This window comes from Mesocricetus auratus, unplaced genomic scaffold (assembly GCF_017639785.1).
Source record: "Mesocricetus auratus isolate SY011 unplaced genomic scaffold, BCM_Maur_2.0 Super-Scaffold_100003, whole genome shotgun sequence".
Classification (NCBI taxonomy): domain Eukaryota; kingdom Metazoa; phylum Chordata; class Mammalia; order Rodentia; family Cricetidae; genus Mesocricetus; species Mesocricetus auratus.
Window position 1 is genome coordinate 92,603,966 of NW_024429188.1, and position 22,566 is coordinate 92,626,531.

General features: G+C 38.0%; 1 protein-coding gene across 4 annotated transcripts in view; it reads left to right on the forward strand.

Moving 5' to 3' along the window:
• The window catches only part of LOC101824803 (X-linked inhibitor of apoptosis), a 42,517-nt gene extending 20,239 nt beyond the window's left edge, over window positions 1-22,278 (forward strand). For all 4 annotated transcript variants that reach the window (XM_021231038.2, XM_005076824.4, XM_040744564.1 and 1 more), the window contains 6 exons: window positions 5,913-6,818; window positions 8,008-8,107; window positions 10,244-10,322; window positions 11,348-11,390; window positions 14,382-14,582; window positions 18,279-22,278. In XM_021231038.2, the coding sequence (XP_021086697.1) occupies window positions 5,945-6,818; window positions 8,008-8,107; window positions 10,244-10,322; window positions 11,348-11,390; window positions 14,382-14,582; window positions 18,279-18,472 (1,491 nt within the window). In that variant the 5' untranslated portion in view covers window positions 5,913-5,944 and the 3' untranslated portion in view covers window positions 18,473-22,278. The remainder of the gene's footprint in view (window positions 1-5,912; window positions 6,819-8,007; window positions 8,108-10,243; window positions 10,323-11,347; window positions 11,391-14,381; window positions 14,583-18,278) is intronic.
• The last annotated feature ends 288 nt before the right edge of the window (window positions 22,279-22,566 follow it).

Sequence of the window (22,566 nt, forward strand, 5' to 3'; positions counted from 1 at the left end):
TGTGTGTGTGTGTGTGTGTGTGTGTGTGTGAGATGTGGTGAGACCTTGTCATTCATATGTATGTATTTTGGTATCGCATGCAAGAAAAACACACAAAGTGCATGATTAGAGGTCAAGAACAACTTTGCAGACTTGTTTCCGTCCTTTACCTTTGCCAGTTATCAGGATTTATCTTGGGCTACAGACTTTGTAGTATAAGCACTTTTACCTACCGAGCCATCTTTAGCCCCCCAGGTTTCTGTTGATTGTCACTTATCTTTCACTTTTAGCTTATCTGATAACTATTTTGACAACCTTCTACATCTTATAATGTATATGTAGTATTCATTCAAATACCTGCTTTTCAAATATGTATAGCCTAAACCAAAATCAATCCCTGAGAAAGTGAAGTTTCTTTCTATTATTTTTTTGAGGCAGTCTTAAATTCACCTTGAACTCATCTTCTTCCTGCCCTAGACTCCAGAATGCTAGGATTGCAGGAGTGTGTCACTATATCCACTTAAAGTCTCCTCTTCAAAGCCTCACAGAGAGATGCTCTTGTAGAATAACAAAGTTCCACATATCTGGAATAGGATGAAAAACTGATCCTCACTAAATTTCTGCCATTTGTGAAAGAAGACTAGATCTTTAATTTTATATGCAAGGAATTTTTATATGTTTTGATTGTCTCAGGGAAGGTGAGTTTCATGATTTTGTTTATGTTGACCATTCTTCAGGATAATTACAGACTTGAAAATGCTTACTTAGTCTTTGAGTCTACACTGAAGTCTCTTTTACTGATTGGAAAGGCTCATAATCCCCAAGGCAACCCAACTCACTTTGCACTGCTCTTGCTTGCTTCAAAATTGACTCATGTCCTGGGCAAAAATGTGTTGGTGATGAGCCAGCCAGAGGGCTCATCAGGTAAAAGTCCTTGCTGCCAAACCTGGTGACCTGATTTTTTATTATTTTTAATTTTTTATTTTACATACCAACCGCAGCTTTCCCTCCCTCCTCTCCTCCTATTCCCTCCCTCCATCTCCTTTCTACCCTACCCTCCCTCTCGGCCATTCCTTGGAAAGGGTAAGGCCTCCCATAGGAGTAAACAATGCATGGAATATCAAGTTGAGTCAGGACCAGGACCAAGCTCCTCCCTGCATCAAGGCTGAGAGAAGCATCCTACCATAGGGAATAGATTCCAAAAAGCCAGCTCAAGCACCAGGGATCTCACTGCTAGGAGCCCCACAAACAGACCAAGCTACACAGCTGTCTGTCACCACATGCAGAGGGCTTAGGTCAGTCCCATGCAGTCTCCCTAGCTGTTGGTCTGGAGTCTTTGAGTTCCCAGGAGCTCGGTGATAACCTGATTTGATTTTTTATCTTTGGAGTCCACGTGGTGGAAGAAGAAAACTGGGTCCCGAGAGTTGTCCTCTGACCTCCACACATGTGCTGTGGCACACACCCTGCTCTGTGTGTGTGTGTGTGTGTGTGTGTGTGTGTGTGTGTGTGTGTGTGTGTACATATCTGCAAATGTTAAAATGCAAAAAATAAGTAAAATGTATTAAGTATATATGCTGGCCTTAATTCTACTGTAAAGTAAAGGCACATGGAATTTGGATTTCTTTTCCACATGTCAACCCTCCCTCCTTTTAGGATAAATAATCTTGGCTCTTCCAACTCTTCCTCATAAGATAATATCGTGGTTACTCTTCTAAAGACATGGAAATCTGTCAGTGTTCCTCCTAAAGTGTGTTTGGAACTGAGGTAATATTCATTATGTAGCTGAATTGGATGTGAATGTTCCACATCTGGACACGAACACAATTTGAAGGCTGTGAGGTTTTTAGCAGCCATGTAATGTTGGCTTGTAATGAATTTGCAATTAACTAAAATCCCAGGGTTTTAAACTGGAAGTGTGCCTTTATATGACTTCATTCTAAATCATTTGTTCATTTTCCTTAGTTGTGCAACAATTAAAAAACAAATGAAATTTTACATATTTCTGTATTAAATTTTTTCTTGATAGCTTATCATCTAGCCTTTTGTTTCTTTGAGTCTCTTACTTAACCATCTAGTTTATGCAGATTCAACAGAGAACTTTGAACATTATTGCCAGAATGTTTTCAAACATCTGGAAAATGCTAGCCAAAAGTATCTAAAACTGTATTCAAAAAATTGCTCAGAGATAGATATGTCAGCTCTTAAGGGATATTTGAATACTAGTGAAAATTTGCAAGGCCTCATGAGTCTGACGTTTATTGTCATCTTTTAAGAAAGACATTTTTTAATATTATGCTAAAGGGAATTGGTGTTCTATGACATAATGTGCTAATATAGTACCCAAAGTTCTTTATAAATCTTTCCAAGATACTAAAAAATTAATGTCTAGAAGCAAACAAGACATCGTGACCATTTTCAGAAGGGTTTGGCTGGTCTCTAATTCAGTGTCCCATGCCTCAGCCCCCTGAATCCACTCTCTCTCTGTCTTTGTCTGTCTGTCTGTCTCTCTCTCTCTCTACCTCTCTCTCTCTCTCTCTCTCTCTCTCTCTCACACACACACACACACACAGCTTCTTTAAATGATTTATTTTATTTCATGTGCATTGGTGTTTTGCCTGCATGTATGCCTGTGTGAGGGTGTTGGATCCTCTGGAAATGGAGTAACAAACAACTATAAGCTGCCATGTGGGTGCTGGAAAATGAACCCTGATCCTCTGGAAGAGCAAGTAGTGCTCTTAACTGCTGAGCCATTTTTCCAGCCCTTAAAATATATTTTTAATTGGCACAGTAATTATAAGTATATGTGGTATAGTGTCATGTGTTTACTACATGGGAAATATGCATTAAATAATGTCTCTTATTTCAGATATTATCTTTGCATTGAGAATATTCAAAGCTTGTGTGTTAACTATTTTGAAGTATCTAGCTAATTATTTTCAACCATAGTTTTCCTAGGTTACTACAGAACGTTAGTAATCAGGGCTGCATAGATGTCTCAGTAGCTAAACCATAAGCTATGCAAGTATGAGAACCTGAGTTTTGATTCTCAGAACCTAAATGCTGTGTGGGCATGGTGGCACACTCCTAATTCCAGAGTAGGAGACAGTCTCTCCAGGGCAAGCTGGCTAACAGACTAGACATTATCAGTGAGGTCTAGGCTTGATTGAGAGATCTTGTCTCAAAGTATGAGAAGGAAGGGAAATTGGGGATAATTCCCAATATCACCAGTAGGTTTCCACATGCACAGGCCTGCGTTTGCACACTCACCCACACACGAAACAGGAAAAAGGAATTCTTTTTTTAAAGATTTACTTATTTATTATGTATACAATGTTCTGACTGAATGCCAGAAGAGGGCATAAGATCTCATTATAGGTGGTTGCTGGGAACTGAACTCTGGGCCATCTTCCCAGCCCAAAAAGGAATTCCTGCAGGTTTTGGTGATACATTCCTCTAACCGCAGGACTCTGAAGGCTTAGGCAGTAAATAGGAGGCCAGCCTGGATTGTGTAGTGAAACTGTCTCCAAACAAAAAGGAAAGAAAGTAAGTTACTTCTGTTCAACTACACCTTTGTGCCTATTAACCTTTTAGCTTCCACATATGTAGCTGACATGTTTTACTTCACATAATTTCATCCAGTTCTATTTATGTTTCTGCAAATGGTAGAGTTGTTATCTTGTTAAGGCTAAGTATTATATTGTATACATATAATACATTTTTGCCTATTCCACAATGGTCACCTACATACAAATAGTGCTGTAATAAGTGTGCAAATACAGGTGCCTCTTCAGCATACTGATTTTACTTCCCTGGATGTATGCCCTAGCTCCTGTGTTCGAGCCGTCTCTGTCTTTGAGATTGGTTGTCACAGACTGGCCTAAAACTTGTTACGTAGCTGAGAATGAGCTTGAAATTCTGAGATTCTTGGTGTACTACCATACCCAGTTTATGTAGTGCTAAGGGTTAAACCCAGGGTTAGGTAAGTACTCTACTACATTAGCAAATCTCCATCATTGTCTAGTTGGTTTTGAAACTTTTATTTTTAAGTGTGTGTGTGTGTGTGTGCCTATGATTGTGTGCATGTGAGTGTAGGTTCCCAAGGAGGTCAGAGGCATTAGATCCCCAGAAGCTGAAGTTACAGGTGATTGTAAGCAGCCTGATGTGGATATTGATGCTGGGAACAGAACTCTTAATGACTGAGCTCAATTTAGGGGCTGGAGAGATGGCCCCGTGCATTGTTCAAAGAGTCTCCATTTTGTGTTCCATAGCAGCAGTGCTAGTTTACATTCCTGTTTGCAGGTCTATCTTTTTCATATCCTCGGCAGCATTTGTTGGTTTTTGTCTTTCAAATAATAGCTATCCTAATAGTTGTGAGGTGATACCTCATTGTGACTTTAATTTGCATTCTCCTGGTGTTTGGTGTGGTTGTACATTCCCCTTTGAGAAATACCTGGCTATGTATTCATTTTTACATCAGGATCTTTCATTTTTTGCTGTTATTTGAGTTTTAGTCATTTGTTTATTTTACATTTGGCAAACATACTGAGGACAGTATGGCAATGTGGAAGATTCTGGAGAACCAGCTTGTCTTGTAACTGAGGTGACCACATGTTTTTCTGTCTGCTTTGCCTAAGGTGACCATGATTTGTGCCTGTTATCCTTATGCAATTATTAGTAGCATCATTTAGCACTTTACCGTGTTGGAGGACAAACTGTCTTGCCACTCTTCCCATAACACAGCTGACTCCTTTCGGTATGTTATTTGGGCTAAGCATCACATAGTTGTAATTTGGCAACTGTAATGAGTGTTAAATTCTCTTCCATTTAAACAGGCTGTTCCCTGACCAACAGATGTTGATAGCAAAAGTAACTTCAATTAATATCTTTGAGTATTTAGAATGTTTCTTAGGCCATTATCTGCCTGGAAGATTTGGGTATATAGGGTGTGTGTGTGTGTGTGTGTGTGTGTGTGTGTGTGTGTGTATACGCGCACACGCAAAATCAGGAATGGTATACTTCCAGCAAAAGTGGACTCTATACATGAAAATGAGAAGCGTTTGATATCCTTCAAATGCTGAAACCAATAATTGTAAATACAATGTTTACTATTTGTATTAGTTCTTTGAGAATTTTATGCATTGCATTTTTATCATAGTCACCTCCCCAACTCCTCCCAGATCCACCACCTGACTTGGCCCTCCTTTTGTTTAAATGCAGGAGTTTAATTTGTACTTCCTGTATACCCTTGGGCATGGCATCCGCCAGAGCACTTTTTTTGCTGTGCAAGGAAAAATACATTTTAAATTAATCCATGAGCATTCTAAACATTCATTTCTTTTTAAATAGTAAAAATTGAACTTTGATGCCTTGAATATGAAATGACTCATTATAACTATTATGCATAGTCTTTAATCATCTGCATGTTTTATGCTGCATTCATGTTTTTCCTAATTAATTGCTTCACATGTTTAATATTTATAATTTTTCTGTGTCGTAGTTTCCATATTTCTATAAAGTGAGTACTTAAGATTCGTAACTCTACTGTTTGTTTACATATTGTTTTCCATCAAAAGAGAAAGTGGGACTGAGATTGAGGCTCATTTGTAGAGAGCACTTGGCTAAAATGCAAAAGGCCCTGAGATGGATATCCAAGACCACAATAAATAAGAGAGAAACAGGCTGGCTTATAGTTCTGTGTTAGAGTGTGTGTTTGGCATTGTGTGAAACCTTAACACTGAAAGAGAAAAAATAAAAGCACCAGATTTTAAAACTCAAGTAGTAATGTAAGGCTCTAGTGTTTAGAGTTAAATATGTCTTAGTGATTACAACACTGTTTTTATGTTATCACTGAATAATTTGTTAGTGCTTAGTATCAGAAATATGTTACTTTTGTTATGTGTTTTGGATTTCCTAATGCAATGTTCTCTTTTTAGAAAAGGTGGACAAGTCCTATTTTCAAGAGAAGATGACTTTTAACAGTTTTGAAGGATCTAGAACTTGTGTACCTGCAGACACCAATAAGGATGAAGAATTTGTAGAAGAGTTTAATAGATTAAAAACATTTGCTAACTTTCCAAGTGGTAGCCCTGTTTCAGCTTCAACATTGGCACGAGCAGGGTTTCTTTATACTGGTGAAGGAGATACTGTACAGTGCTTTAGTTGTCGTGTGGCAGTAGATAGATGGCAATACGGAGACTCAGCTGTTGGAAGACACAGGCAAATATCCCCAAATTGCAGATTTATCAATGGTTTTTATTTTGAAAACAGTGCCACACAGTCTACAAATCCTGGTATCCAAAATGGCCAGTACAAAGCTGAAAACTATGTGGGAAACAGAAATCATTTTGCTCTTGACAGGCCATCTGAGACTCATGCGGATTATCTTTTGAGAACTGGACAGGTTGTAGATATTTCAGATACCATATACCCGAGGAACCCTGCCATGTGTAGTGAAGAAGCCAGATTGAAGTCCTTTCTGAACTGGCCAGACTATGCCCACTTAACCCCCAGAGAGCTAGCCAGTGCTGGACTCTACTACACAGGGATTGATGATCAAGTGCAGTGCTTTTGTTGTGGTGGAAAACTGAAAAATTGGGAACCCTGTGATCGTGCCTGGTCAGAGCACAGGAGACACTTCCCCAATTGCTTCTTTGTTTTGGGCCGAAATGTTAATGTTCGAAGTGAATCTGGTGTGAGTTCTGATAGGAATTTCCCAAATTCGGCAAATTCTCCAAGAAATCCAGCCATGGCAGACTATGAAGCACGGATCGTTACTTTTGGAACATGGATATACTCAGTTAACAAGGAGCAGCTTGCAAGAGCTGGATTTTATGCTTTAGGTAAACTTAACCAGTAAATTATCTTCCAGCTGTCATAGGGCTCCTAAAAAGAAAACCATTGCCTTTAGTCTTCTCAGCTGATAAATATTTAGGCATAAGTTTTCAGGATTGCTTATCATCAATATCATTCTCTAAACTCATATGTTAAATCTTCAATGTCATTACTGAATTTATGTTTAAAAGTCTATGCTATTATGAGTCAGATCTGTGTTCATATGTTTGTTTGAGGGTTGAGTTGAGAGAAGAAAAAAAGATGGTATCAATTCCTGATAGATAATGGGTCTAATAGTAATAATTTATCAAACATCTACTCTGTATGCTCAACATACTTATTACATGGATTTTCTCTAAGCTTTACCAAAACCCTATAAACAGAGTTAACAGACAATTTAGTTTGCTTCATGGTAAACTGACATCAAGCTAAGCATGGTGCCACGTACCTGTAATTCCAGCAATCCATAGGCTGAGGAAGGAATGAGTTTGAGGGCAGTTTGGGCTACATCATGATACTCTCTCAAAAAACCAAAGAAAAAGTAACATCTTTCTTTAACATACACTACATATTTGAAAGCTACCCTGTATTAGGCCTTACTGCTTCAGAGTATTTTTGAAAGAGTTCCTGTATGCGTCTCAAGAAAACCCAGTAGTATGGCGGCTTCTAGTAATATTTTATATCTACATGCCTGGCCCATTTATTTTAAGATTGAATAATGCCAAATTCAAAATACGAATTATTTCAAATCTTTTCATTTGTATAACATAGTAATCTTGAAGATCTTTTTCATGTCAGAGAGCTCTATCCTTAAAGACACTTACTTTGTAATTTCTGCTGAATTTTATTGTAGATAACATTTGGAATATAACTTGTACAAATTTCAGTTTGATGAAGTAAGTGTAATAGTAATGGCCCAAATGACATACACTAGAAAGAATGTAACAGTTGTAGTTTCTAACATAAAACTTTGATTTTACTTTGTTGTCTTCCACAAAGCACCCCATATTGAGATGGTGAATTTAGTATGTATTTCCCCTCAAATGATAAACATCATATCTAGATGAAATGTGAGTGTTTTCCTTTAAGCCATGAAAGTTTATGTAAGTTAGGCCCCCCTTAAATGTTGGAATGGGCGGTTTTCTGAAAGTGCCTACTTGCACAGATACGCATGGTTTTACTTGCATGTTTTCTTAGGAGAAGGTGATAAAGTGAAGTGCTTTCACTGTGGAGGAGGGCTCACGGATTGGAAGCCAAGTGAAGACCCTTGGGAACAGCATGCTAAGTGGTACCCAGGGTAAGATTCTTAATTGTTCAGTCAGTAATAGGCAAGTTGGACATTGTGCAGTGGAAAGATTTGAATTACTTTTCACCTCAACTATTTTTGCCTTCACAATGGCTTGAAATTCACACCAGGTTTATAGAAATGGGGTCACCTACTTTGTAAGCAAAAAAACCCACCTAAGACTTCTGGTAACCAAGACATTCACTGTTCATATATCATACGATACTTAGAGGGTTTCATTTCTAAACACCAAATTAAAAAATGTGTACTTTTTTTTGGTTTTTTGAGGCAGGGTTTCTCTGTGGCTTTGGAGACTGTCCTGAAACTAGCTCTTATAGACCAGGCTGGCCTCGAACTCACAGAGAGATCCACCTGTCTCTGCCTCCCAAGTGCTGGGATTAAAGGCGTGTGCCCACCAATGCCCAGCAAAAATGTGTACTTTTTGTTTAGTATACTATACAAAAATATATCCTTTTTATTCAGAAGTATACTCTTTGGCGATTAACCTGAGCCCATGGTACCATGAGAAGTCCTGAAGAGCTGTCATGATGTATATTTTTATTTGGGTTTTGTTTGGTTTTAGTTTGAAACAGTTTCTCACATTAGATTAGCTCAGGTTGGCCTGGAATTAATGTCTTCCAGTGGCCTCCATCGTGAAACTCTTTTGTCTCACTCAGTTCCTTTGTCATCTTGCCTCTGTAAAATAAAGCACTCAGCTATATAAGTTGTATGAGTTTCTAATATATAAAATAATCCATCTTAAAATGTTAGAAGAACCATTTGAAAAGAGTCTTCCTTAAGCAGCCTTAAAATTAAATGAGAAAATAAAAACTAAGATTTTACGTGTTCAGTATTGGTTAAAAAAAAAAAAGATTTACCCCAGGCCTTTTGGAACCTCATTCCCTATGAAGAGAGAACCTTTCTCAGTCTAGATATAGGAGGAGAGTGTCTTGGTCCTGTCTCAAGTGATAGGACAGACTTTGTTGATTCCCCATGGGAGGCCTCGCCCTCTGGAGGAATGGATTGGACGAGGGGTGGCGAGATGGTTAGGGGAGTGAGAGGACAGGAGGGAGAAGGAACTGGGATTGGTATATAAGATAAGATTGTGCCTTTCTTCCCAGCACTCAGGAGGCAGAAGCAGGTGGATCTCTTGAGTTTCAGGCCAGCAAGGGCTACACAGATAAACCCTCCCCCCCAATGGTCAGTGTGAGGACACTAATTTAATAGCTTCTTTTACCTGTTGAGAGAGAGAGACGGAGACTTGTTATATGTAGCCTTAACTGGCCACAACTTCCTATGTAGGCCAGGCTGGACTTAAAACTTGTGGCAGCTCCAGCTTCTGCCTCTTGAGTATTATAGAGGTGTGGTATCATGCCTGCCTTTTTGTTTGTTTCCTTTTTGAGACAGGGACTCTTGGAGCTCACACTAGCAAGAATTCACTATGTAGCCAGTGGTGGTTCTGAACTTCTGATTTTCTTGGCTTAACCCCCTATGTACATATATTCCAGATGTTTGCCATCATACCTGGCATATGACTCTCATTTGGCTGTTTTTTTCCTTTCTTTTTGGGGACAGGTTCTGTCTATGTAGCCCAGGATAGCCTGATTTTCATGTAGCCTTCCTACTCAGCCTCCCAAGTGCTGTAATTACAGGCATATACCACCAAAATTGGCTAATTTAGTAACTCTTGCTTGAAAATTGAAAGTTCTAAAATTGATATTGATAGCGTGGATAATAGCATTATTTTAGCCTTGAAATGACAACTGGATAAGGAACTGGGTAGCAGTTTGCTTTGTGGGTCCCTAGAAACAGTGAATCTAAGGCCTTTAATCTCAGCTATTTAGGAGTCTGATAAGATAGGAAATTTCAAGGCCTGTTTAGGTTAGAAAGCTCAGTCGGGGCCAGCCCGGGCAATTTATCAAGACCCTATCTCAAAGAAAAGGTTGTATTTTTAACAGACTAGGGTGATTTGTGCCTATTGCTGCCTATACTCCCAGCAAGTGAGATATGTAGGAGGAGGATTAGATGTCTGAGGTCATCCTTGGCTAAATAGCAAGTTTGAGACTAGCTTGAATCACATGAGGACTGGCTTTATCAATAGTTCACTAATTTATCAGCTAATAGAGATTAACGTCTTTAATCTTTTAGGTGTAAATATCTATTGGATGAGAAGGGGCAAGAATATATCAGTAATATCCATTTAACCCATTCACTTGGGGAATCTTTGGTAAGTTGCCTGTTATTTTGTTTTTCTAATGATTTCTTCCAGTGAAATGTATGGTATACTACTATAATTAATGTGTAGTAAACTTTAAAAGCGGAGAACTTGAAGAAAGCTTCTAATTCTTAACTCTGAAGCAAAGTTTTTTGAGAGATGAAAACAAAATAATGTATCACTATGGACAGAGTGGGTATAAGGAACTTAAAATAGTAAAATAATTTAGCCTTCAGAAATCAGGCTTTTGTGTAATGTACTTTCCACTCAGAAATAGTTTCTACTTATTTTTTTTCTTAAAGGCCAGGTTGGCCTTGAAAACCCATGAGATGTATCTCCTGAGTGCTGAGATTAAAGGAGTGTGTCACCATGCCTGGCAGTTTTCACCTTACAAAAAAGATTGATTGATTGTGTATGTGTGCCTGTGTGCACACCTGAGCACCACGTGTTATTCAGGTACCTAAGAAAAGCAAGAGGCCATCAGATCTGCAGAGCTGGTGTTACAGCTACAGGCAGCTGTGAGCTGCCCAGTATGGATTCTTGAGAACTGAACTCTGGTTTTCTGCAAGAGCAGCAAGTGTTCTCACTGCTGAGCCATAGTATTTAAAACTGCGAAATACCAGTTATACCTTATCTGGCTATCATAAACAACACCCTGGTATAAAAAACTATGAAAATGTATCTGAATAGATAGACAGGACAAGGGTAGTCAAAGCATTAGTAAAATGTGGGAAGACCCTGGACTAGAATGGGAGTTTAGAGTTGACCTAATAGTTCTACTGTTAGTTTTTTAGTTTAGTTGTGTTTGTTTCCTGTCCAGAAAGTCAAGTGATCTCATTGACCCTCACCTTCTTGTCTGTGAAGTAGTGATATTGGATTAAATAGTCTTAACTTCCTTCTAGTCCACCAGGCTATGTCCTTGTGAATAGTCATGTTTTAAATGATAAAGTCAGTTTGTTTTAAGTTTATTAAGTTTTCAAATTGAGATAATTGCTTTCTACTAAATTGAATTCTTCCCATTCATATTTCTATTTTAGGTAAGAACAGCTGAAAAAACACCTTTGCTAACTAAAAGAATTGGTAAATATGCTTATTAAAATAAATGTTTAATTTTGTGACCAAATTATTATAGTATGTTTAATGGGGTTGCTTTAAATTTATGAAGTACTTATAATTTTATATATCATATATTTCTGTAGTGAGGATGTTAACAGAAGGCCAGGTGTTGCAGGGTGGTGGTGGTGATGCCTTCAGTTCCAGTACTTGGGAGGCAGAGACAGGTGGATCTCTTCAGTTCCCTGGTCTACAGAGAAAGTTCTAGGACAGTCAGGGCTGTAACACTGAAAAACTCTGTCTTGAAAAACAAAAATAAGGAAAAAGAAAGAAAGCCAGATATCGTGTCTCAAATCTGTAATCCTAGCACCCAGAATGATAAAACAGGAGAATTACAAATTTGTGGCTGGTCTGGGCTTCATGGCATGGGTTTAAAAAAGAGAGTAAGGGAGGAAAACATATCAAGCACTGAAGATACTGGAAGTTTGGGTTTTAAATCTTGGTTCCATTTATTTATTTAATGTTTGTTTGTTTAATGTGTGTGGGTTATATGAGCTACCCACAGCCACATTATAAATTGTGTTTTTGTTGTTATCTCATTTTGTTTTTCAAGTCAGGTTCCTCTATGTGTAGCCCTGGCTATCCTGGAACTCCCTGTGTAGACCAGGCTGGCCTCAAACTCAGAGAGATCTGCCTGCCTCTGCTTCCTGAGTACTGGGATTAAAGGCATATAACATTATAAATTATTAATAGAACTAGAACTGTAAACAATGTCTTCTAAATCCCATAGCACATTTTAGATTTAACTTTTGGTGGGGTTATTTATGGGGTTTTGGTGGTGGTGGAGGTTGTATTATGGAACAAGATTTCTCTGTATAGCTCTGACTGTCCTGAAACTCACTATGAAGTCCCTCCAGACTGGCCTCAAATTCACAGATAATTTCCTGCCTCTGCCTCCAGAATGGTGAAATGAAAGGTATGTACTACCATACCTAGCTCTGGTGTCCCTTTTGTTTTGTGTTTTTAGATCTCATTTTTCAGTGGAGGCAATATATTTCAAAATACAAGGTTTTATTTAGAGTACCTGGTAAATCCTTATTCTATGACGTTGTAACATCATCTGTTTTGGGTGTCAAGGATTACAAGGCAGAAGAATACTACATGTATTCATAAATATGCTTGAAATATAGAGCTACATTACTTGGTATGGATTTGGCAGCAATAACAAAGTTAAAAAATCATTTTTGTCTAGCATACTTTTTTAATTTTTATTTTTAAATTTAAATTAGAAACAAGGTTGCTTCACATGTCAATCCCAGGTCCCTCTCCCTTTCCCTCCCCTCCTCCCACACCCTCCCACCAACCCCCCCAACACCCCCTCATTTCCCCAGGGAGGATGAGGCCCTCCATGGGGGTGTCCATAGTCTGTCATTTCATCCAGGGCAGGGCCTAGACCCTCCCCCAAGAGTCCATGGTGAGAGTGCATCTCTCATTGTGGGATGGGCACCCAAAGTACATTTGTATGCCAGGGATAAATACTGATCTACTACCCAAGGCCCAATAGATTGCCTAGGCCTCCTCACTGACACCCACATTCAGGGGGTCTTAGTCCCATGCTGGATTCCCAGCCATATGTCTTGGATTCAATAACTAACCCTTGTCAGGTCAGCTGTTTCTGGAGGTTAAACCAGCCCAGTCTTAACCCCTTTGCTCATCATTCCTCCCTCTCTGTCACTGGGTTCCTTGACCTCAGCTCAGTGTTTAAATGTGGGAGTCTGCCTCTGTTTCCATCAGCCATTGGATGAAGGTTCTGTTCCCCAGCCTCTCTGGCCATAGGCTCGTAGGCTGGCACTCCCCAGATCTATGTCTAAAATCCATATATGAGAGAGTACATACCATGTTTCTCTTTTTGTGACCGGGTTACCTCACTCAGGATGGTTTCTTCTAGTGCCATTTGCCTGCAAATTTCAGGATTCCATTGTTTTTTCTACTGAATAGTACTCCATTGTGTAAATGTATCACATTTTCTCTATCTACTCTTCAGTTGAGGGGCATCTAGGTTGCTTCCAAATAATGCTGCTATGAACATAGTGGAACAGATGTCCTTGTTGTATGAATGTTCTAGCGTACATTTTTAAATTTATTCTGGGAAATCAAAGACATCTAGAACTAGGGTTGTGTTTCAGTGATAGTATGTTTATCTAGCATGTAAAAGTTCAGTTCCAGCCTACAAAGACAAAGGTTTCATAATATTTCTAGAGAATGTTTGGTGTTTAATCATCCTTAAAATGCTCACTTTTCTTTATATGACTAATGATATTCTTGCTCTGGGATTGGATTAATATTTGTAAACTAAAATATAACTCGAATAGCAAAATCTGACTTGATAAAGCATACAATTTTTAGTGTATTCACCAGATTGTACAGCCATTACTATTTAATTGCCATCACCCCAGAAAGAGACCTTGTACGTACCCATCATCAGTCGTTCTCCATTTTCCTACTGCTGGGCCCTGACAAATACTAGTTTTAACTGTTTTCAACATTTACCATATGTGGAATCATCTATGTAGGCTCAAGTGTCTATATTTCATATATGAGTGTATCAGTCTTTATTGTTTTGCTTTATTTTGAGACGGGGCCTAGTGTATCTTGGGCTGGCCTTGAACTTGGTAGATAGCTGAATATGTCCTCAAACTCTTAGTCCTTCTAGTTTGCACTACCACGCTAGGCTAATGTTTTGCTGGGGATTAATTACCAGGGCTGCAAGTATACTAGGCAAGCACTCTTCCGACAGCCCTATCCTCATCCCCTGGATACCTGTCTTACCTATCTTGCATTTTTCTTTTCAAGTTTGGGAATCAGAGCCACAACATACATAGTAGGCAAGCACTCTACCAGTAAACTACTCCTCAGCCATATCATAGTCTTAAAGCCCTAAACTGTTTTGCTGTTTAGTCATGTTAATGAAAATACTTGTTTCTACTATGTTCTTTATCCACCCAACTTTGATTTCAGATGATACCATCTTCCAGAATCCTATGGTACAAGAAGCTATACGAATGGGATTCAGTTTCAGGGACATTAAGAAAACAATGGAAGAAAAGATCCAAACATCTGGGAGCAGCTATCTATCCCTTGAGGTTCTGATTGCAGATCTAGTGAGTGCTCAGAAAGATAATACACAGGACGAGTCAAGTCAGACTTCATTGCAGAAAGGTATGCATTGTTTTTTTTTAAAGAAAAATAACTTTGCAGCCCATTCATTTCCTTTTTATAATACCCCATGGGATAAACATTTTTACTCTTATTATGATAAATTTCAAACATACACAGAAGTGGAAAGAACAGTGAATCAGCTTTAATAATAATAAGCACCTCTTTCTCATCTTGATTCTCATCTTCTCCTATCTTTCTGGTCTTAGCACTTCAAAGTAAATATAAGACATCCTGTGTATCATCATCTACAGATACTTTTATATATTTACCATAGAAGGCTATTTTTTTAAATTATGCCCTCAGTGCTGTGTTTCTCAGTATATTATAACAAAATTCCACAAAACAGGTAGCTTAAACAAAATGCATTCATTTCTCACAGACTGAGAAGGCCAAAATCTAGGTCTTCCTGCAGACAGTTGCCTTCCCAAAATAGTGTGTATAACCTCTCGGGCCTTAGTAATTCTCCCAAGAGTTCTCATGCTCATGATTTCATACAAACCTAATTGCATTCGTGCATTGCTTAACAATGAAGATACATTCTGAGAGACGCATTGTTAAACAATCTCATCATTGAATGAATGTCATCGAATATACTTATACAAGCATAGATGGCATGTGTCAACCACTTGATCTGGGTTCTTGATGCAATCCAGATATTTTGTAAACATGATGTGTTCCATGAGGCTTCTGCTGACATGATATGGCATATTGTTTCATGGTAGTTTCATTTATATGAAGGAGTATATTCACATAATAAAGTATGTAAGGTGATAATGTAAACCATTAACTGTATGTTATGCTTTCATATGACTAGCAGCTCAGGAGGTTGGTTAATGCCAGCATCATCACAAACATGATGCATTATGCCATAACATTAGGATGGCTGAAACATCACTACATGATAGGATTTTTTTCAGTTAACTTGTAATCTTCTGGAAAAATACATGGTTTCTGGTTTACCAAAGCATTGTTCAATAGCACGGTATTATTCTTCCTAAAGCCCTTCCTCTCAACATCACTATGTGGAACATTAAAGCTGCAACATATAAATGTTAGGAGCACATGCATTCAGTCCATATAACATTGTTGTCACACTTGACAAAGTTAATTCTCTGAATCAGAAGCCTGGCTGGTTTTAATACCCCTTCTTGTTTTAGTGCTATATGTTTAGCTCAGGACCTGATTACATGTTAAGCAAGTACTCTACCAATGAGCCACAACCCTCACTTCCCCAATTTCTTTAAATGTTTCTATACTTGAGTCATTTTAATAAAGCTCTAAGTAAGATCCACCAGCTTTTTTCCATTTTATTTTTAAATGCCTCAATTACACACACACACACACACACACACACACACACACACACACACGAGAATGATAGGTTTCTGGGTGTTGTCATACATGTACGTATGTACTTACATTCATTCCCCATTCCTTCCACTAATCCCCTTCTAATTTCATGTCCTCCACCCCACCCTTTGTAACCAATGAATTTCATTAGGGTTTTGCTTTGAGGGGCCAGAAGTCAACCTCAGGAGTTATTTCTCAGGTGCTCTCCACCTTGTTTTTTTAATGGGTAATTTTTCAGTGTCTGTAAGTTTAAATAAAATGTCTCCAGTAACCATTAACTGTGTATGAATCCTCAGGGAAGAGTAGGGCCCTATGAGCTTATCCCCTTTACATGACAGGTTATTTATTGACCTAATCTTGGAAGATCTGATACAGGAGTCACACTTTAATTTTTTTTTTGAGATAGGGTCTCTAACACAAACTGGTTTTGAACTACTTAATAGGTGAAGATGACCTGATGTTCCTCCTCCCAAGTTCTGGGATTACAGGCATGCAGCACTATACCTAGTTTATGAGGTGCTTGGAATTGAGCCTAGGACCTTGTGCATACTAGACAAACATCCCCAGCCTTGATTTTAAAAGTAGGAGGGTTTTTTTTAATTGTTGGAGATGGGTTCTTACCTTGTAACAGCCCTAGTTCTGCTGGAACTCACTTTGTAGACCATGCTGGCCTCAAACTCACAGAGATCTACCTGCTTCTGCTTCCCAAGTGTCGAGGTTAAAGTTATGCATCACCACTGTTGTTTGGGTTAGAGTGTTATAGACAAAGAACAACAGAGGCTTTTGTTTTGTATAGAATCTAAGTTTTGTAACTGAAACTATTTGGTTTTAAATGTTCTTAACTGTTCATACATGAAAACATGAGAGGGTTATACTATTAAGTCAGCTTTGAATTAAAATACATCCTAATACTCTATTTTATAGAGAAAGCCGGACAGTGATCCACATTTATAATCTCCATATTCAGAGGGAGAAGCAGTAAGATAACTAGTTTCAGGCTAGCCTGGCTGCATAGCAAGACCTGTTGAAAACATCAACAGCAGTCAAGTGTTGGTGGCGCACGCCTTTAATCCCAGCACTCAGGAGGCGGAGGCAAGCGGCATGTTGTTTTTAAAGGAGCTGCATAGTTATATAGGGAAATGCATCATATGTTTCCATATATGTATACACACACACACACACACACACACACACACACACACACACACAAAGTGTTCCCACATGGGAGTGTGACTAGCATTAGAAGCTTTAGAATTAGAGGAAGAACCTCACAAGGATGGTGTAATTGCTCAGTGGGTAAAGGCACCTGCTTCGAAGCCTAAAGACCTGATTGAGTCTGATCCTGAAGCCTATGTGGTGGACTGAGGGGACCAAGTCTTGAAAAGTTGCCCTCTGGCTTTCACATATATGCTCTAATGTACACTCCCACACAAATATAAATAAAATGCAATAAATTATTTTTAAAGAAAACTTGTTTTTGAAAATATGCTATAAGAGGTAAGAATGTGGTACAATGAATACTATACAATATCCTGAACTTCATACCCAACATCGATGACACCCCCACTCCACCTCTACACACAGCAAAGGGAAAAACCAGGGAATTCTCTTTTGAGGCCAGGTGTATGAACCATTAGTAATTATCTGTAGTGCCTAGCACATAATATTTATGCTCTGTTACTGTTGATTTTTGTTGCTGTTATATATGACTACAATCACAGTTTTGTGGCATATTTGTTAGACTTTCACCAGATCTGTCGTGACAAAAGTTCAACTGTGCATCTACTTCAGTATCATATATGCTACTCATGCTCAACATATGCCCTGCCGACATCTCAAATATACCTGAAAATGTAAATCCTCTATCGCCTTTTATATTTCCAGTAATTATCACCATCTCCTTGATACATAAGCAAACCCAACTTTAGTTCCTCTTTCTCTCTTTAGCCCTCACATGGAGAATTACGAGTGCTCTTCAGATATGTTGTTACTTTTACTTCATCCTTGCTTTTCTGCCTGGCAAATTGTTGCCTGTACGTAAATGTTGCTCCACCATGGTCCTCCTCCTCCTCATGAGTCCTTTCCCAACCAGCTGGACAGGAGAACTTGTTCATCTTGTCCCAGAGCACTTTGTCTGTAGGTTTATTATACTTTGTACTTACCTCTCTAGCTGCAGCTCACAGCCTCTCCCACTAGCATACAAACTACTTAGGAATGTGTGCCATGTGTGAGTCATTTTCGTGTCTCCCAAGACTTGAGTGTCTGGCACACAGGACGTTTCAGTGTTTGAATGAATTGAAACAACAAGCCCTCAGACTAGTATATGTTGTTTTTCTCTTTGTGCAGACATTAGTACTGAAGAGCAGCTGAGGCGCCTACAAGAGGAGAAGCTTTGCAAAATCTGCATGGATAGAAATATTGCGGTAGTTTTTGTTCCTTGTGGACATCTGGTCACTTGTAAACAATGTGCCGAAGCAGTTGACAAATGTCCCATGTGCTACACAATCATTACATTCAAGCAAAAAATTTTTATGTCTTAATTCAGAGCCACAGTAGGCATGTTTTGTTCTTCTTTAATTGAATGTGTGATGTGAGCAAACTTTAAGTAATCAGCATTGCATTCCATTAGCATCTGCTCCCAAGTGGAAACAAATGTTAACAACACTGTTACTGTCTAAACTTTGAATTTCTGGAACTTTCAGGTTATTAGCTATATCGTTTCTCCAACTTTTTACTCAATTAAAGCCTTAGACAAAGAAGCATTTAATATTATAACTTTTCACCTTGTGTATTTTTAGTACACTGACTTGATTTCTGTAAGTGAATTAATCACTAGCATTTTTCATTCCTTTTGGATAAGCTTAACAAATGGAGTGTTCTGTATAAGCAAGGAGATTTGAGTTAATCTACCCAGTCGGTCATTGTGTTTATTGTGAACAGGGAATGAACTGCTCCACACTGGTGGGAGGATAAACATTGGTTTGTAGATGTTTGTCTCTGTGCTTTAGGAGTCTGTCCATTTTGTTTCACAATTATAAACATACTTGTATGAATGATTTTAAGTGATTTTGCCATCTCCCAAAAGATATTTAATGGCAAACTGCTTATCTAACCAGCATATACTAACATGAAAAGACAACAAAAATACAGTACATGTAAAATACAAATGGCAAAACATTATATATAGTTTGAGCCAAATCAAAGTGTGAATTTTATATCTGTGTAGGACAAAAAAAAAGATTTGGAAAGATATGCATCACACTCTTAAGTATGTTTTTTCTTGAGGGGGGTTGGGGTATGGGTCTTAGAGGGGCTTATAGGAGTCCTTCTGTTTTTCATTTTGTTCTGTTTCAACTTTATATAAGTATGTATTACTTTTATATAATCAGAATTTTTAGAAATATTTTACTGATTCAAAGGCTTAGGCATGTTCAAACGTCTGCAAAACTACTTATTGCTCAGTTTTAGTTTTTCTAATCCAAGAAGGCAGGCCAGTTAACTTTTCTGGTGCCAATGTGAAATTTAAATGTTTTTGTTTTGCCTGCTTTGTGGATGTAAAATATTTCTGAGTGGTAGTTTTCTGACAGGTAGACCATGTCTTCTTATCTTGTTTCAAAATAAGTCTTTCTGATTTTGTAAAATGAAATATAAAATATTGTCTCAGATCTTCCAATTAATTAGTAAGGATTCATCCTTAATCCTTGCTAGTTTAAGCCTGCCTAAGTCACTTTACTAAAAGATCTTTGTTAACCCAGTATTTTAAACAAATGTCTGCTTATGTAGGTAAAAGTAGAAGCATGTTTGTATGCTGCTTGTAGTTTTAGTGACAGCTTTCCTTGTTGAGATTCTCATGTCATTTTGTGTCCTAAAAGTTTCATGTGAGTTTTTACTGTTAGGAAGATTAAGATGTATATAGTACAGAATGGTAAGTCTCTGATTGTTTTGTGTTTGTTTCTTGACTAGTAATGGTAGTAAATACTTTAAAATATTTTCTCAAGATTAAGACCTCTTGGAAATTGCAACATACTGACAAGAGTAGTTGTTTAAATACTTTTGACAACTTTTATAAGAATCAATATGAATAAAATCCACCTAAATGTTTCATGGAACACAGAATTTACCCTAAACAATTATCATGATAGACCTCTTACAGAGACTGGTCTGTTTTACTACAGAGTACAGTTTGAGAGTGAAACTGTTACAATTTAGGTTTTTGTTGTATTTTCTAAGAGAAAGAGTATTGTTAGGTTCTCCTAACTTCTGTTGACTACTATGGTAAGTGATGTCATTTTAATTGCAAATTTAAATAGAAAATAGCAGAATTAAGTAAATGATTGCCCTTTTTTTCTCTTTGCTTTTTTTCATGAAAATCCTTAATTCTTTTCATTGTCTCCTACTTAGGTTCAGTTGTGTAGTCATTAAGTTGAACCTGATCTAAATTGACTAAGGTTTAAATTTAAATTTACATTTAAAGCATTCCACAAGGGGATAAAAGTGTTAATTTAAAAAAATGTTTCCTAAAACACTTCAGGTACAAGTCACGTAGGTAGTTTGTTTAATCTAGCTGTTCGCCAAGGATTCAAGGACTGAATTGTTTTTGAATAAGGCTTTTCTTGTTCTGGGAGCCTCAGTTCATTAAAACTCTCCTTTTCAAACTTGTGTGCTGAGAGTTAAGCAAGACCTCTTTTTTTGTCTTCATGAGTTGCGAAATTGAATTCATGAAGCTGATGTGGCTAACAAGTTTATTTTAAGAATTGTTTAGAAAATGCTGTTACTTCGGGTTCTTAAAATCACAGCACTCCAACTCTAATCAAATTGTTGGAGACTTACCAGAGTTGGTCTGAGCTCACAAAAAAATACCCACTGAATCCTTTCCAATATAACAGCAAAAAATTGGTCACTTGGCAGGTCAAAATATTACCAGATTCAAATCACCCACCCCGAGAGTTCTCAGTATCTCTGTATTGATGTTCTTTTCTGTGTAAAGTTCACTCTAGGATTTTGAAGTAACCACCTATTTTACTACATATCAGTCATGTGAAATTTGAAGTTATTTTGTAATAGTTTTATTTGTAATTTACTGTGCTAATCAAAATTTTGTGTTTGGCGTTTATTAAATAGAGTTTATTTGATTAATGGCTTAGTATTCCCTTTCCTGCTAGATTTTGCCTCTTCCTTTGGTAGGGGTAGAGGTGAGGTGAGTGTAGTAAGTGAATATAATGTGATTTGGCTTTGTTATAACATTTTGTTGTTTTGTTATTTAAAATGTACTTTTTCTGTTTTAATTTTGTAGGTAAAATTTAGATCTTGAGCTTTGTGAATGGAAACTATCACCCCAGCATTAGCTGCATTTGTTATTCCCATTAGACCTAAATCGTTGTTTTACTAGTAACTGCCTGGGTACTGAATAAGAGAAGAGGAGAGATGAAATAGATTGTAGACCATTGCTGTTAGAGAAATAAGAAAATGGACAAATTTAATCAAATCTCTTTTTAAGAAGGTAGCTGTCCGCAAAGAAATGAGCTGGCCGAATAGGCTTCACAACCTGAGGTCAGATCTCCAGAACACACATAAAAGCTGGGTGTACTAGCCCAAGTATCTGTAATCCCAAGGCCAGCTAATTTGACTTAGGCATTAGCAGAGACCCTGTTAAGGTAGGAAGGTTGTCCTTTGGCTTATCTGCCTTCTAATATGCATTATGCCACCTATACTCACACACACACACACACACACACATACACACATACATACACACACACACACACACACACACACACACACACACACACAAAGTAGCTTATCTGTATAATAAGAGTATTTATTACCTTAACCATTTTATCCAAGATGATGGAACTCAACTCAAGGAGAATACACCTTAAATGTTTTAAGTATTAACTCTCAAACTAAAACTTTTTTTCCGAGACAGGGTTTCTCTGTGTAACCCAGGCTGTACTCAAACTCAGACATCCACCTACCTCTGCCTCTGCCTCTGCCTCTGCCTCCAGAGTGCTGGAATTAAAGGTGTGTGCCACTACAGCCCAGATTCATCCTAAAACTTGTAGACCTTCCATAGGTTTTCCTTGATGGAGGACTTGGACTAAAGCTTAATAGACAGCCTGGAAAGATAACTCAGCCACTAAGAGTACTTGCTGCTTCTACATAGGACCAAGGCTCAGTTCCCAGCACCCACAGGGTGGCTTACAACTGAATGTTAGCTCCAGCTTTGGTCTTTCTGGTGCTCTATTTTGGCCAGAAATATTGGTGGTACATGGGCACCTACATGCATGTACATATATACAAACATACACACATACACATAAAATAAAAATGATCTTTAAAGCTTAAACAAAACTCATATATTAACTTTGTCACTGTTACTTGTTTCTCAGGATGCTTCTTATAATGAAGCTATAAATTGCAATAAGTAAATAAATAAATCCTTAATAAATATTTAAATTCTTTTTATTAGATATTTTTAAATTAGAAACAAGCTTGCTTCACATGTCAATGCCAGCTCCCTCTCCCTCATTTCCTCCCCTGCCTCCCTCACTAGGCCACCCAACCCCCCACCCAATCCCTACTCTGTTCCCCAGGGAGGGTGAGGCCCTTCATGGGAGATCTCCAGAGTCTGTCA